Source organism: Strix aluco, chromosome 9 (genome assembly GCF_031877795.1).
Source record: "Strix aluco isolate bStrAlu1 chromosome 9, bStrAlu1.hap1, whole genome shotgun sequence".
Taxonomy (NCBI): Eukaryota; Metazoa; Chordata; class Aves; order Strigiformes; family Strigidae; genus Strix; species Strix aluco.
Window position 1 is genome coordinate 17,761,498 of NC_133939.1, and position 13,729 is coordinate 17,775,226.

The window sequence follows — 13,729 nt, forward strand, 5'->3', positions numbered from 1 at the left end:
TCCATTGCTCCCAGTATGATGTTTAGGATGGACTTCACCCATTCCCAAGAATACAGGGAAGGCCCTGAGTCAGGTGGGACTAAAGGTTGGCTGAGTGCTGGGCCTGATGTATGTTTGTGTCACACAAACAGTGATAGATAGCTCTGGTTGCTTTTTTTTCCTGATGGGTGTGGGATGGGTTTTAATCCTGGTTAAATCCTGTATCCCAGATCTGTTTGCCTTCTCTTGAAAGGACTTCCCTTTCTCTCTTTTGCAGGTATGGTTCAAAAACTTGACCAGAAGCTGCCTGTAGCCAACGAGTACCTGCTGCTTTCGGGTGGTGTGCGGGAAGGTGTGGTGGACATTGATCTCGATGACCTGAATGTTTATGCACGAGGCACAGACTATGACATGGACTTTACCCTGCTTGTGCCCGCGCTGAAGCTACATGACCGCAACCAACCAGTCACACTGGACATGCGCCACTCGGCTTTGTGCCACTCCTGGCTGAGCCTGCGTCTGTTTGATGAAGGAACCATCAGCAAATGGAAGGACTGCTGCACGATTGTGGACCATATCAATGGAGCTACCAATTATTTCTTCTCTCCGACAAAAGTCGCAGACTGGTTCTATGACTCCATTAGCATTGTTCTCTCTGAGATCCAGAAAAAGCCTCAGCGAGGGATGCCAAAGGTGGAGAAGGTAGAAAAGAATGGGACTATTATATCCATCATTTTGGGAGTGGGCAGCAGCCGCATGCTGTACGACATTGTCCCTGTGGTGTCCTTCAAAGGTTGGCCAGCTGTGGCCCAGAGCTGGCTGATGGAGAACCACTTCTGGGATGGGAAGATCACAGAGGAGGAAGTCATAAGTGGATTTTACTTAGTGCCTGCATGTTCCTACAAGGGGAAGAAGGACAATGAATGGAGGCTGTCATTTGCCAGAAGTGAAGTGCAGCTGAAAAAGTGCATCTCCAGCAGCCTCATGCAAGCCTATCAGGCCTGCAAAGCTATCATCATCAAACTGCTGTCCCGCCCCAAAGCCATTAGTCCATATCACTTGCGGAGCATGATGCTGTGGGCTTGCGACAGGCTACCAGCCAACTACTTGGCCCAGGAAGACTACGGAGCCCATTTCCTCCTGGGTCTCATTGATGATCTCCAGCACTGCTTGGTTAACAAGATGTGCCCTAACTATTTCATCCCTCAGTGCAATATGCTGGAGCACCTCTCTGAAGAAACCGTCATGCTGCATGCGCGGAAGCTGTCCTCAGTCCGCTCAGACCCTGCCGAACACCTTCGAACTGCCATCGAACATGTCAAAGCAGCCAACCGACTAACACTAGAGCTCCAGCGGCGGGGCAGCACCACCAGCATCCCCTCCCCGCAGTCAGATGGAGGGGACACCAACCAGCCTGATGACCGATTAGCCAAAAAGTTGCAACAGCTAGTGACTGAGAATCCCGGGAAGTCCATCTCTGTCTTCATTAACCCAGATGATGTCACAAGGCCCCACTTCAGAATTGATGATAAATTTTTCTGAGCTTTCATCAGTGTTTCTTGGATTTTTTTTCCTTCGTTTCGTTTTTTAAAACTCTTGCAGTGTGCAGGTTTTTTTTGTTTGGTTTTCCTTGATGACTTAGTCTCTTGTTTTTTACATATCCAGCGTAGATTGGATCTGTTGAGAACAATCTGAATAAATTATAATTCCTGGTTCTGCAGGACGGTGCAGATTTTGAAACAGTATATTACTATTTCATATGCTGCTTTGATTTTTTTCACCCACCCAGCCCCATTGTCTGTGAGTAGTTTCTAAAAGAGAACATGCACCGTAAACACACATGCCACAGTGTAATATAGATTTCTTTTCAAGCTTCCATAATTTATGTACATTGTTCGGCCTGGGGAAGGTACAACTCACCTTCTGTTGGTTTGGAAATTCACTTCTTTTTCCATGAGCTTCTATCACCTTAAAAAAATGAGGAGAGACTCTGGGTTGGAAAGCACTACTGGTAATTTGACAAGGCCAAATCTACTGGGCTGAAGCCCAGTTCATCTGTTCTTTATACTTCTCACACTAGGGGAGAAAGTTGACTTTAAAGATGATGATGCAGCTTTTGGGAGAAAGAGTTGTTTCTGTTTTGATCTACTTTTTGAATGTAATTGTTCATAATTGGACCTTGTACAGTCCAGAGGGTTGTTTCTGCTGCTTTTCCATGCGGAATAAGGTTATGGAATGTTAGTTTTAGTGTGTGTAATTATTCAAAGCCTTATTTAAATTCTATTAAAGAACATACCATTATAAATGTTAATTGCACTAATGAAATCTCTGCCATTACCTCAGTCCCACTGTTTGTGTTTCTTTCATGAATTAGCATCTGTTATTAGGTCTTAGTATTGCAGATTGCTTGAGGCCCCTTGGGTCTCAAGGTTTCAGGTGATTTCTTGATTGTCTTTTGTAAAAGGCTCTTCCTTGTTAGCCCTGCTATGTGTGAGAAGTCAGATTTTTGCATTGGCATATTTCTTTGGATGCGTATTGTGTGTTGCAGTGCATATTGCATTAATATGTATTGCATGTTGTTGAAACAGGTTTACCATTAGATAAGGATGTAATGCTAAAGCAGTGGTATGTGCAAAGTGAATCAGCCAGACCTCGAGCAAAGGAGCTACCTTGCTTCTGTAATGCATGTATTAGGCCTGATCCTTTATGGCAGTTACCATTCCCTTGACTCCTGTGGACTTTCTGACTTACCCTGGGACACATGAGATCTTACTTTGGTCTCGTGTTGCAAAAGTTGTGTTTGTATGTAAACTTGTGGTACAACAGTAGCCTTGAAAAACACATACGCTTTCCTTTTGTGTGTAGGATAAGATGTATGGTAACAAGGGTTAGTCTGAGCCAAAAATAATTCCAAGAGTTCAAGGATAGAGTGGCTTTTTGTGGCTGGCTGGCCAGTGACTGATATTTAGGCCTTAAATCAGCAATTTGGGCTTACTGATTATCCCAGAGAAGCTGTTCTGATCCAAACTTGATGCATGTTTTAAAATGTGATTATTAGAGCAGGTTGAAGTATTTTTTAAATATTTGACAGACAAATGAGGCACATATCTAGTAAATTCTAACAGATAAAAATTGTGTATGAAAAATGTGTCATTTCTTTTAGCCCAGCCTTTCTGGTAAAGAAACCAGGCTGGTGGAGCAACACACCAGCAGCTTTGGAAACTGCTTTCTTAGATATCAGGGAGGTTTTGATACCTGATCTAGTGCCCAAGTCATGTCTTAAAACAAAACTTTGACTCCTCCATCTCTTGGGCATATTTGAAAATTTCACCCCATTGCTGTAGCCAAGATGTTCACATTTACCTGAATTTACTGGTACATACTTACATGAGCCTGAAGAAGCTCTCAGAAATTGCTGGTTAGATGGAGTGGATGAGGATTTAACTTTAAAGCACAACTGGCTAGTGATCATGAGCCCCGGTGCAGCTACAGTTATGGTCCAGGGAAGGACATATATTGACTTCAGTGGAAGCAGAACTGGGTCCTACCTGTGTGGCTATTGCCAAAGATGAGTCTCCATTCAAACCTGTGTAACCTGTCATGGAGGCAGGAGAACCAACTGGGAATTCTCTCCAGGAGTGCTTGGAAAATGCAGATTCATTGCAATGGTCTTTTCCCCAGTCTCCGGGACTTCTGTCTGTTGGAAAGAGTCTGAGCTCCAAGATGAAGTTTCCCATCACCACATGAGAGAGATCTGCTCAGCAGAAAGCAGCAGTAGCCTGGCAGGCAGAGTGCTTTGCCAGGAGTCCCAGTGTCCGTGCCGGTGCTCCTGAGTTATGCAGAAAGACAGCCTTCCTCATGCCAGTTCAACGTCCCAATGACCAGCAGTTTGGCTAGCCCATGTCAAGCTCTGGTGTGTGCTCCTTTTTTTGGTTTTAATTAAAAAACATTTTGAAAAGTATACATCTCATTCTTACTGCATTATGAAGAAAATGTGTGTGTGTTGGGTTTTTTTGTGCGGGAGAGGAGGCTTGGCTTTTTACTGGACTGGAATGCAATTTCCCAGGTAGGTCTGAGAGAACATTATATCCTCTGCCTGGACCGTCTGTCTTCCAGGGAGGCAGAATCCTAATCTCTGGTAGGTTTGGAATCTCAGTCTAGTATTTGCTCCTTTCCACATACTTAGCTCAACTCAATGAAGCAAGTTGCCAGCCCAGAGAGGTGATGTGTCCTTTGTATATTAGAGAACACTGAAGGCTCTATTTTCTTCCTCTCCTATTGTCCCCTCTTGCCTTTGAGTATATGCTGGGACAGACTCACAAAATGCATAGGTCTCTGTGGAATTTCAAAGTAGTGAGTAGGTTTAGATACCAATGGCCCATTATTCTTCACTACCCCCTGCAAGTTTCAAGGGGACCTCAGTGCTTTTCCTATAGGGGGGTTCTTGAAAGTCCTTCACACAAGCATTTTAGAGCACCCAACCCCATGGGGTTAAAGACTTGGCCAATCTGAGTAAGAGGGCATTTGCTTTAAACTAGCAATGTAGCCATCTTCCCTACTTATGTCAAGAGGAGACAAGTTAGTGCTGTGAGCCCATGTCTCAATGGCAGCTTCAGTTCTGCATGCACTCCTATGGGGGATAAGGTTGTTTTTTTTTAATTTTTCCCATTAACTACCTGCCCACTGGCTTCTCCCTGTTGGCGGGTGATGTTGTAAAAGGACTGGGACAGTTAGTGAGGGGCTGGCTGCATGTGTGAGAATGTGGGAGGTCTCCTTTATGTGTCTGCATATTACTGCCTCCTACACTGTTCAAAGGGAGGGGAGTCCCAGCCAAGAGGGTCTGGCCTTGAGGCATCAGAAAGGTGGGGAGGAAGAAAAAGTGCTCTTCAGAGGCTCCACTTCCATTTTCTCAGTGTGACCTTCCTTGGACATCCTGGCTGTGGTCCTATTCTTGGGACAAGCTTTTCCCTTTTTCCATAGGGCTTCTGGCCAGTAGCACAATGGGAGGAGCAGCTAATTTGACTGGTTCCAGTTATTACTTCTTCAGAGAGACCCTGGAGAACCTGTCACTTCTTCAGGGGGACACCTGAGCTGCTGCAGAGGTGATAAAACCACCAGCCAGTGGTGGGTTATTCTCTGTGCTGTGCTGGGGGGGTACTCAAATTAGAGCAGAAGGGAACAACAGCCCAAAAGCTTTGTGAAAGCCTGCAGTCTACTCCTTGAAGCATGTGAAGCCTCAGTCACTTCTGGCTGGCTGTGATAAATTATAAGTTTTTCCATGTTTTCCAGTACTTTAGCCTGGAGAAGTGTTGGTGCTCTAACCAGGAAACTACAACTGAGCATGAGAGTCACACTTCGAAGGAGATTCGCAGGAGTTTAACCATCCACTGCCCAAAATAGAAGCCAGTCCCCAAAAGCCATTGAAAGAGCTGGTTTTTAACAGTCTGTCTTTTCTGTTGTCCTTCTGTCACTGTGAGAAATAGCTCTAATTTTGATCTAAATTCTTGGACTTTTCCTGATTGCCATGTTCCAGTGAAGAGCAACCTTGTTTTGGCAGCTATGGTGGTTCTGAGCTCGACAGGGACATCCGAGCTCTGTGCCCTTCCACTTCTTCATCTCTTCATGGAGGGTATAGTATGCAACAGGCTTGTGTCTCACAGTGACTGAAACAGACACCAAAAGACAGCAGTCACTCAACGTGAGATGTACCCTCAGCTCAACTTCTGTTGGCCGGTGTTGTGGGCCATATGAAATGATCCCCAAACTCTCTCTGTGGCCAGCGTGCTCTAAAACAAGTACAGGGGGACTGGCTTCATGCAAGATGCTGTCCTGGTGCCAAGCATCCACCAGTAGCTAGCGGTCTCCAATCAATTGTTTAAATTTTCTAGTAAATCTGGAGATAGAGGGAAAAATGGCTACTTAAAAGCTTAGAAGGGCAGAGATTCCCGAAGGTCGCATTGCTCTGCTCTCCAGAGGCTGTGACTGGTGCTTAGACCTGGCTCCGCTGAAAGAGGCTGCAGCCTCTGAAAACATTTCTATAAAGAATGTTTATTTAGGTGTTTTGCCAATCTGCTTACTGTATGGTGATGAATGCACATGGCAGCTGGATTTAATCTGACTAAAAGTGTCCATAAGGTGGTGGTTGGGGCTAGAGGGTCACAGAACAGGGCCCAAATCCCATTAAAGTCCATTGGGACCTGAAAATATGCTTGAAACTTCGTGTGTGCGCTTTGCTGGATCAAGCTGATTGTGATCAGACCAAAAGTAAGCAGATCTCTGTCGTATTTTATTAACCCATTCATAATACAAGCAACCATGCATAATGCAAGTGAATGTGGCAGAGGCTTTGCTAATGATTCTTTCTCGAATTTTTTTTTTAGAAGGTGTGCATGGTTGGTGCCTAGAATTGCTTAAAAACATCCATCTGACTCTTTTTGCAGGTTCAGTGTTGGATACATTTTGCCACTTTGTTTTTTATTAAAGCCACTGTGTTTGAAAGGTCACCGGGCAGCTGGGTGCAATAATGTTCAGATTCTCCTGGCATTGCTCAGTGATTAGAAATATTCAGCGTGCAAATAGCTTGTTCAACTTCAGCAAGTACATCATCTCCCTCCTGCCAGCCTTGCTTGGGGTGAGCTAATGGACTTTTAACATTATACAGCTTAGAGAGTGACTGTCTCTAATAGCTTCTGATTAAACTCTCCAGAAAGGCAAATAACCATCATGGGGCAAAGGCTAAACAAGGGGAGGGGCACAAAAAAGTGTAGATACTAAAAAGTTGCTGGCCAAGGGACTCTTACTGACATGTTTTGTGTTTAGCGAAATTCAGCATTATATTTAGCACGTTTTGGCTTTTGAGAACTGTCTGTCGAATGGATCCCAATTTATTTCCTCTGAATGCTTTTAGAATAGTGATAAAATAGCCCTCCATCCCTTCTCCTCCCCCTTTGCCCATTTATAATCTATTATTTTAGGGCTGCTCTGAGGAACTATTGTGTTTTCCTATTATCATTGTCCCTGGCTCAGCACTGTGCTTCCAAGCTGAATGTAGGCTTTTGGGGGTTATTTTTATCTTACTGACCTTCTGTGGTTGAGGAACACGGTCTCATTCAGTCTCCAGACAGCCTGATTTGCTGAGCAGAGAGATGTGGGTGCATATTGGGGGCATCAGGCTCTCTTTAAATGCACTCAACCTGATCTTTCCCTCTCAGTTTTGTGTGTTAAGAATATCAACGTGGAAGACATGACTGAGGTCTTGCTAGGCACAGAGAAGACATGATACGTGATTCTGAAGTGAAGCAAGCTCTAGTGCAAAGTGCAAATTGAGCCCAAACAGCCACTTTTCTCTGTGATTCTCAACCCCTCTGCCCGCTTTGTTTTAGCTTTCTGTTGGGGAGGTGGAGAGGACAGAGATGAGCTGCTTTTGTCCACTTCAGTGGGTACAAATCATAGTTTTGGCTTAGGATGTTAGATACATCATTCATTAACGGCTCCATCTCTAGGGCTCCCTATTGCTTTATGCCGTATCATGACACTGGCGGGACAGGGAGGGGGTTTTATGGTCTGTTCAGCCAATTCACAACAGAACTGTGTGAAGAAAGGAATGGGCTCTTTTCATGAAGGGCTAGTGACCTTATGTCCTTCTCCTGCCTCCCGTGTGCCAAGGCTTATGCACACAGTATGTTAGTAGCCACTTCTGAGGGCTTCAGCTGATCAGAGAATAAAGGCCAAGGTGCTTCTGTGCAAACCAGCCAGCCCCCTTGCCCGGCCTTCAGCATCCCTTGCAGGGCAAGCCTGCTCCTATCTGAAGTCAGTGCCCTCAGAGCAGACTTTGGCTGGTTGTGTTTGCAGGGTACAGGCTGGGTCTGCGTCTGCAGATGATGGCAGGCCAGGGGACAGTTTCCTACAACTGCCACATCAAGAGATAACTCCATGTGGCTGATCTGAAAGAGCACAGAGGAGAAAATCCTTTCTGCAGAGAGGCCACTGCAAAGTCTAACCTTTCCCATCAGCACTATGACTTGTGCGGTGACTAGGAGAGGACTCCGTGACTAGTGCTACCATAAAGGCAGCCTTGTGTCTAAGAGCTTATGTCATGCAGCAGCCACTATCCCTGAGAAGTACTGGGGCTCTTCTGCCTCCTGCCACCATGTGGGATGGAGACCAGGACTGTCTTAGGACTATCCCAGAAAGGATGGCAGAGGGGGAGCTGGAGTGGTTGGGGACACACTCTCCCCTCACTCTGACCCCCAGTCTCTGCAACACCACAATGGCTGGAGCAAGTGGTTGCAGCTTCCATGACAAGATACCATTTGTGAAGCTTTCGGGAAGAGAGGATGGATCTTACCTGGCAAAGATGGCTCTCAGGCAAAGCCTGCAGCGAGCCCAGTGATTCCTGTGCCTCCCTACTCACTTAGGGAAGCACTTGGTGCCTGCAAGGCCCTTCACTCTGCCTAACACCTTCTTTGCAGCCATGTAAACTAATGCAGATGAGTTGGGCCAGTGAGGAACAAGGACAGCAACAGTGTCTCTGCAAAGGACATGTTTCCCCTCTACCTCCCGTGGTGCCCAGTACATGCGCATTCAGCTGTGATTGTCCTGTGAGGATCCTCCAAATCTTCCTCAACTATTCATTATTGATACATGGCTCAGAGGAGCCACTTCAGTCACGGAGTTCATCCATAACTATAGTCAAAAACGCTGACACTGGTGATTTTGATATTTAGGATCCAGAGAGAGTTTAGTCCACACCCAGCCCCACACTTCTTAACACCCTGTAACAGGCAAAAGGGCTGTAGCAAGAAAAAATTCAAAGCTGCAACCTTCATTTAGAAACTTCAGAGGTTTCTTCTATTTGCTAATGGTTCTGACTGGTCTTGATTGATGTACACAGTGCAATTACATTATTTTGTTAACCACTGGTGGCAAAATTGGAATTGACAAGAGTTGTCTTTAACCCCTGGACTGCTATGAGTACATATAGATGTTATTTTGCTGACTACTTGAACAGGTTGCACTAACATCATGCCTGCTACTAATTAAAATGAAAGGAACAATGGTGGGAAGTCATTACAGAAAGCCTCCAGAAAAAGCATGAGCCTATCAGTTAAAGGAAACTCTAGAAACTGAATCCAACAGTTCTGAATGCCACCAGCCCATTGTGACTAAGGACTGGTAAGTCTACCAAGGCATATGTTACCAGGTCAGTAGTACAAAGCTAGTTCCTCACTTATTCTTTCCCCAAGGCATGGCTCTATTCAACATCAAAACCCGCTGAAAGTAGAGTGTGAAAGCCAGCCCACCAGAAGGCATGGAAAGAAGCGCTGCTCAACTGGTTCCTCCAGTCTGATTCTCTGTTGCACCCAGCCTGCCACATGCCCTTCTCCAAAGCATCTTTAAATGAACTTTCCAGAGGTGTCCTGCTACACAGTAATGAACTAAAATGAAATAAAATGCCACTGAAGGGAGCTGGATAAATGCCTTGTCATATTTGGTTATGAGCAACATCCTCATCTGTGTCATCTGTCTCTCTGGCTTACTTGTGGAGTGGCCAGCATCATGGTGACTGTGCAAAAAGGGAAGAGAAATGCAAGTTCATGTGAGTTAAAGTAAATAATTCAGAGGCACTGACTTGTTGTTCTGACACACAGTACTACCCAGGGCTGCCAGGGCACACTGGTCCAGCATGCACAGAAACCATGCTCTCCCAAGTAAAAGCAAGCTATGGAGAAAACTGAGTGAATCCTCCAGCCTGTTAACTTTCCATATCATGGAGCAGGTGGCAACTCAGCAGCGTGACTCTGTGGAGGGCTGGAGTGAGGCTGCAGAGTGTGGAACAGTGTAAGTACGTGCAGATGGTGGGCTCTTCAGCTGGTGCTGCTGTACCTGCACACGGGCACCTGCGGTCGCACTGCTATACACCACTGTGCAATTGATTGAATACAGTCAGTGCTTGAGCTTTGGCTTTGAAAGTCATTTCTGAATAACAGCTCAAGAAACAAAGGGCCAAAACAAAAAACAACAACAAAAAAAGAAGACCACCTAAAGAGCAGTACATTGTCCACAGAGCAGAGCCAAGAGTGAAAAAGAACTTCAGATCAGTTCTAATGTTGTGGCAGACTCAGGTTTCCTGCCCAGCTGCCAGCTCACAAGGAACCTTACTGTATTATACTCTGTCTGGAAGGGGATTTGTTCTACCTATACAGCTCTGATAACTTTGGAAAGATGGAGGCAAATGCAAACCCGTGCCCCACTGCTCCAGCTCAATAGTGAGCATCAGATGCAGTAGTGGTTTCTGTGTGGATGCATATGTCAGATACTTGAACTTCTAATCTTCCAGATTTTTGCTATATTAGTGTCTTAGCAGCTCTCCTGAACAGTGAAGATCTCCAGGAGATCTTTCCCACCTTGATACTTCTGTCTAAAATTACAAGGAAGACAGTACAGTGCAACAATGCAAGAATGAGGTACGTTAGGTAATTCCCATACAATGTGCCAGGCGATCTTCACGGTGTCCTTTCCTGGCCCTCTGTGCCTTCACACCCATGCATACACAGGAGAGGTCTCGTCTCAGGTGTGGTCTGGAGGTGTTGGGTGTTAACAGCTCCGTCTCCCTGTCCCTGACTGACTGGCTCTGGGTTCAGCTGGGCAGAGCAGTCAGTAAGTCTGGGTGATCATGTCTCTTTGGAGTCCAATTGTCCCAGTGGCCAAATGCTCACCTTTTATTTCAGGCTTGAATAACTGTAGCTATACAGCTGCATATGCCTTAAAGTACTAAACAGATCTTTGCACAAAGGTGGGGGAGTTATGAATTGCTGTGGTTTATGACTGCGCATGGGATTTCTTTATCACAAAGAACTGAGTTAATCTATTTGTGCAACCAGATCTGAGGTCTAAGGGACCAGCAAGGCATTTAGACATCTAAGTCATGCCCATCCTGCATCACTGGCGCTTGCTGGCACAGACCTGGTCCCTCAAATACTTGTTTAGTGGCATGATGCCATTGTCATAAAATAACTTGCCCCAGCAGCTGACTGGGTCCTCATGTAACCACATGTACTCCTCTGACCTGACTGCAAAAAGGTCCTTCAGATCCAAATGCTATTTCTCTTTCAATAGTTATCACTCGCTCACGGAGCACTTCCCTCAAGTACATCAGCAAGGCACCCTGTGAACCTGAAGAGCTCTGACCGGGAGCCAAGGGCCATCGCCAGCCAGGAGGAGATGGGATGCATCTTGCCCCCACTTCCAGTGCCCTGTGCTTGGCTTGGAAATAAGACTTGGGTCTTTTATTGACAACATTCAGCAAGCAGAGCTGATGCGCCTGCACAGCACAGCCCCGTGCAGGACCAGCCCAGCACTCGCAGGTAAGGCAGCTCTGCACACAAGCTGATTTGTTCTTTCCTTCAGTGGCACTAATTAGAGCACATGCAGCTCCTGCTTCGGGGAAGAGCTGTTTTAGAGCCAGCTCAGGTATATCTCAACTGCACAGCATTTGCCAGTTTGAAAAGATCCACCCTGCTTAGAAAGCTAAATAATGTGTCACAGCAGTACTGCAGCCTCCCAGTTCTTACTGAAAATAACCTGCTGGTGTTTGTCTGTGGCCTGGCCTTGTCCCTTCATGCATCTAGCAAGATAAAACATTATTTTGAGGGTCAGGGTGATGATGGGGAAGATATCTGCTGTTCTCAATTTTACACACAGTACTTCAGCAAATGTCCACATTTGCCAGACTGAATCCAAAAGATGAAGGGAGGGGTGTGAGGGTACAATAGCAACACAAATTAATGAATGGGTTTGTAAAATAATCTCTTGTATGCATAACTCACTTCTAGTGCCTGATTTTCAGTCTAGTCACAGAGAGATTATGTTGATTTGCACTTCTGCAACCACTGAAATTCCTTTGCAGTCAGTTAGAGCCAGGAATTTCTGTTAAAAAAATATATATAGTATTTCTCCAGGTTCATTTGAAGAGAGTGATAATATATCATTACTCCCAGTGGGGACATAGCTGCTTCCTAGCTTATGTCTGCTCACATGCATTAGGGCTGAGCTTGAACAGTAGCAATCAATAGTGGGAAATGCAGAGGCTGAAACTGCTAAGTGCAGCTCTAATGTTTCTTATGCAAACGTTAACACTCATCAGAGAGCATGCCTGCTCAAATGAGCAAAGAAACAAGATTGACTGCTCTATTTGCTAAATGATTCCCAATATTTCTTGGGGCTTTTGTGGTCTGCATATCTTATGCAGAAAACAGTTGCTGAAACTGCAGAGGCTAGTACCAGCCAAAATAAAAAAAAAAAGCACCTCTCTTTTTAGGACAAATATGTGTTGCCCACACACTCAAGGGCAGGTGGGCTATCCTGGGCTATGTCCAAACACATCAGGACACAGCCAGATGGGTTCTGCCCCCCTCATCTGCTTAGTGCCTACTGATTCCTCTCCTGATGCAGACCAAAGCAGGCACACATGTCTCTGACTCAGCTCCTGGGCAGAACTAGTGAATGGGTGTTACATCCTTCTGCATAGCTCCTGGGCACCCCCATGCCCACCCAACATTGTTATACACTAACCAGCCGATCAACCTGAAGCTGGACCTGATTGCCCAAGGAGCTGAGCACCTGCTGCTCACGCCAGACTAACAGGAGCTGCATGTCCTCAGGATTGCTAGCGGCTGGACCTGTAATTTGCTCATGCTAAAAGCCAATTCATTTGCTCTGAACACACAGCTGATACCTGGAGGGAGACCACTGTTATGACAGGCAGGCCCTGAGGGTCTGGGATCACCTTATTCCATTTGCAAGCTGAAGTAATTGCTGTGATGACTGAGCTTCATAGTACTGACCTCCTTCCCCCTCTGTAATACACAGAAAAGTGGAATAGGAGGAGAAAAAACCCCTTAGTTTTCTTATTTCTTTCTGCACAGTAACCCTGACCTTCTTGGCACACCTGGCCGTTGCTGTGTCTGGGAAGGTTTACACCTACCAGCTGCCCCCAGCACAGCTAATCAAGTGCTCAGCAAGGCTGGGTACAGCAGCAGCCCAGGTGAGGGGGATGTGCGTTAGCAGCCATTTTGGCAGAGCAAGGTTATAAAGAAGGAAGGGAGGCCCCCAGGAAGATTCTGCTGCTGGGTGTCTGTTCTTAGGGATGTTTGGATGGGGACTGCAATCAGAGGAAGATCAGCGATGGACTGAGAAGTAAGTGAGCCTTTATGTGGGACTAGTATGAATCTGTGCATAAACTAAGAAGCAGCTTTTCATCCTGGGTCTGGCCCCCTGAGGAGCTTTGGGCAGACCCTGTGGTCAGGAGAAGGCTAGCTCCTGTGAAATGGTGGAAAAGGTGATCGCTCATTTTGGGGGATGTGTGCGCTCACCTTTCCATTTTCTCTTATTATCTAGAGATAACAGCAAAGCTGCAAACAAACTTGTGAGCTGAGTAAGATGAAAGGCCAGGGCTTGCTTGTGTATGCCAGAAGCTGCGCTGCCTAGAGAGCCCGAGGCAATGTTATGGGCATTTGAAGCAGCAAGTGTTCTGCTGCCTGCCCTTTCCCTAGGAAAGGATCAAGGTAACAAAACAAAAAGTTGTTAGTGTGACTGCCTTGCAGACGTGCTATCTGGAGGAGTTTGGTTTGGTAAGAGCTGAGCAGGAGAGATCTGCTTGATCTTGAAGGCAAGGAGCTTTGGAAATGCTGCTGGGCTCAAGTTGTCTGAAGCTGTTTGTTCCTTATGTGATAACACTGCCTTGGCCAGT

At 45.9% G+C, this 13,729-nt stretch overlaps 1 protein-coding gene across 1 annotated transcript in view; it reads left to right on the forward strand.

The window, feature by feature from the left end:
- Window positions 1–3,937, forward strand: part of MB21D2 (Mab-21 domain containing 2) — a 63,424-nt gene extending 59,487 nt beyond the window's left edge. The window contains exon 2 of the mRNA XM_074833954.1: window positions 257–3,937. Within this exon, the coding sequence (XP_074690055.1) occupies window positions 257–1,521 (1,265 nt within the window). The 3' untranslated portion in view covers window positions 1,522–3,937. The remainder of the gene's footprint in view (window positions 1–256) is intronic.
- Window positions 3,938–13,729: the final 9,792 nt, after the last annotated feature.